This window comes from Spinacia oleracea, chromosome 6 (assembly GCF_020520425.1).
Source record: "Spinacia oleracea cultivar Varoflay chromosome 6, BTI_SOV_V1, whole genome shotgun sequence".
Classification (NCBI taxonomy): domain Eukaryota; kingdom Viridiplantae; phylum Streptophyta; class Magnoliopsida; order Caryophyllales; family Amaranthaceae; genus Spinacia; species Spinacia oleracea.
The window spans coordinates 77,768,924-77,771,581 of NC_079492.1; the positions used below are offsets into that span (position 1 = coordinate 77,768,924).

The 2,658-nt window shown below is 37.6% G+C and overlaps 1 protein-coding gene across 1 annotated transcript; it reads left to right on the top strand.

Moving 5' to 3' along the window:
- Window positions 1-877: 877 nt before the first annotated feature.
- On the top strand, window positions 878-1,354 carry LOC130463283 (uncharacterized). The gene has a single exon (XM_056832372.1). It carries the CDS (start codon window positions 878-880, stop codon window positions 1,352-1,354), a length of 477 nt encoding a protein of 158 aa, XP_056688350.1.
- The last annotated feature ends 1,304 nt before the right edge of the window (window positions 1,355-2,658 follow it).

Here is a 2,658-nt window from a genome sequence, read left to right on the forward strand (position 1 = left end):
GAGCAACCATGGACAGAGATGATGTAGAAGATGTAGGTTTTTTTACAGTTGTGGATTGCTTAATGGGTTATGATATATATCCAAATGTTTGTGACACTCCAAGTGTTGGAGGGAAGATTGGTCCCCATTTTTGGGTGGATTTATCAGAAGATTTGGCTGACTTTGGTGAAGCAAGGCTCGAGTCTTCACTAGCACTAGCTATGAAGGTTCTTTTACTCCTTTAACTCATTTTTTCAGTTCCTGTTGAGCAAGTGAGAAACACAATTATTCTATCAGAAATTCAGAACTAGAATGTGAGCTGAGAAATTAAACCATCACTCAAAATAATAAGCGAAAAAGCACACAAATAGAATCATGTACGTAGATTTTAGATAAATTTCACAGGAGGAGTACACTAAGCGTAGAAAAGCTTCTGAAAAAATGATGTTGGCTACACAAAGAAAATCCCTTGTGAGTGAGAGTGACCAGGCAACAAAAGGCATATATCCACCATCTCCAAAATCACCTAACTCTGTATTCAAGACCTTACAATGTAGCAGGAGTCCTAGGTTTTCCCCTCAAGCCAGTCATAACATTAACAATGCACCTGAGGTACAAGACACAAACCTAGAAATGTTTGCTATATAATGCATTTCACTTTATTCAAGGAAATCAAATGTTAAATTATTACTGATTTATTATGTGCGTTTACATTATTGTTTCATATCTTATTAATTTTGGATTTTATCTGAAAATTATAGGAATTAGAAGGGTATGAATGGTTAGATTATCAACAAGATATCATAGTTCAACGGAGTGAGATGATGATGGACCTTGCCCTAAAATTGCGAAGATGCTTAAACAAATAGGTAAGGAAGCTAGTAGTTGTAGGGCATACATGTCTAGGCCGGGAGAGTATGAGATACACGAGGGTAAATCTCAGTTCCCTTTAAGTTTAAATGACAAAATTTGTTCTTGTGGGGCATGGCAAATTTCTGGTGTCCCATGTAGGCATTCCATAAGGGCAATGATTCATGCAAAGTTGGATCCACACAAATTTGTTAGCTCTTGGTTTTCTGTAAAAACTTACAGGAGAATCTACAACTTTAGCATTAATCCGGTGCCTAACAGAGATCAATGGCCAGTGTATGACAACTTACCATCAATCAAGCCACCCAGAATGAAAAGGGGAGTTGGAAGACCTAGTAGAAACAGAAGGAGAGAAGAAGGAGAAGAGCAGCCAGGGAAAAGATCAAAAACTGTGAAATGTCAAAAGTGTGGTTGTTTTGGGCACAATTCTAGGACTTGTAAGGGAGGTCTGACCGGAAAGGGAATGAGAAAAACAGATGAGCCAATTGTGACAAAAAAATCCTAGAGTTAGAGATCAATCAAATGCAGAAAAGGCGGCAAAAGCTGCTAAAAAGGCGGCTAAAGCTGCTGAAAAGGCAGCGAAAGCAGCAAAAAATACTGAAGTTGCAGCATCAATATCCAGAGCAGCAGAAATTGCAGCAAGAACATCATCTACTGGTTCTAGGAGGGGGAAGACACCAACAAGAGAATCACGACAACCCAACTCTCAGTCGAGCACTCAACCTTCACTACCCCAACCACAAAACTGATTTTGAGAATTTTATGAGATAAGTATTTTTACAAGTAGTTATACAGAGTAATGACTAATGACTAACACATATTTGTATTTTTTTTTGTTGGATGTTGTCAATGAGATTGAAATTAAGTATTTTTTAGAAACATCTGTCTGGTTAGTATCCAAACATCTGCCAATGAAATTATAGTCTTTTATTTGTTTGTTTATCTCTCCGATGAAAGGCGAAAATTCTAGAGCACTGCATTTCTACTTGCTGGTTGTAATATCAACTATGAGAAATTCCTGGCTGCAAGTGATCTATGAATTTTGTTTACAACTTTGTTAAAGTATTTGGGCGCACTACTTTCGGTTTGTACAAGCAATTTTAGAGGAATGATCCAGGTGTCATTTATGTTTTTGATGCGGCATTTCAAATAATGATCCTTGGATCCTTGGACTACAAATCTGCCAATTACATCATTCAGCCAGGTTTTGCTACGCAAAGGCTAAGTCCCTATAGGCAGTGATAAAGAACAAATAGAGAACATGACATACAGGAAAAATGCACCCTACTGATCATACGGTCAGATCAGCTGTACATTCAGCTAGCAACCTGTTAATTGATGGTTCGAGCAAGAAGAAACATAATTCCTTGGTCTACCTGCTGCTTCTAATTTTAGCAATAAGGTACATTTTAGCTGTGATTCCCAGGATGTTGTATGGGTTGGGTTTTATCCTGATAGGAGAACTGTTGCATTTCCCAAAGCTAAGAGAGATAACTCTATGTGACAATAGTTGTTCAATCACCCCCTGTTAGAAAAGGGAACAAAGATGGAATATGTTGGTAGTTTTTTTACCGTCTCAGTTTCTATGCTGCATTTTTTTCTTAGTTGTTTAGCTCAATATGACTAGTTTGGTTTAGCTTCTAGGTTGTATCTTCTCTGTTTTCGGCATAATTACCTTTTTAAACTTGGTGTTCTTTTTCCTCATTTTACTAGGCTATGGAGAGGCAAGGAACAGAGTTTCAGTCTGACTGTAATCTAAACCGTTTTGCATTGATTTGATACACCATGGAAGTGGAAAAATTAAGCAGA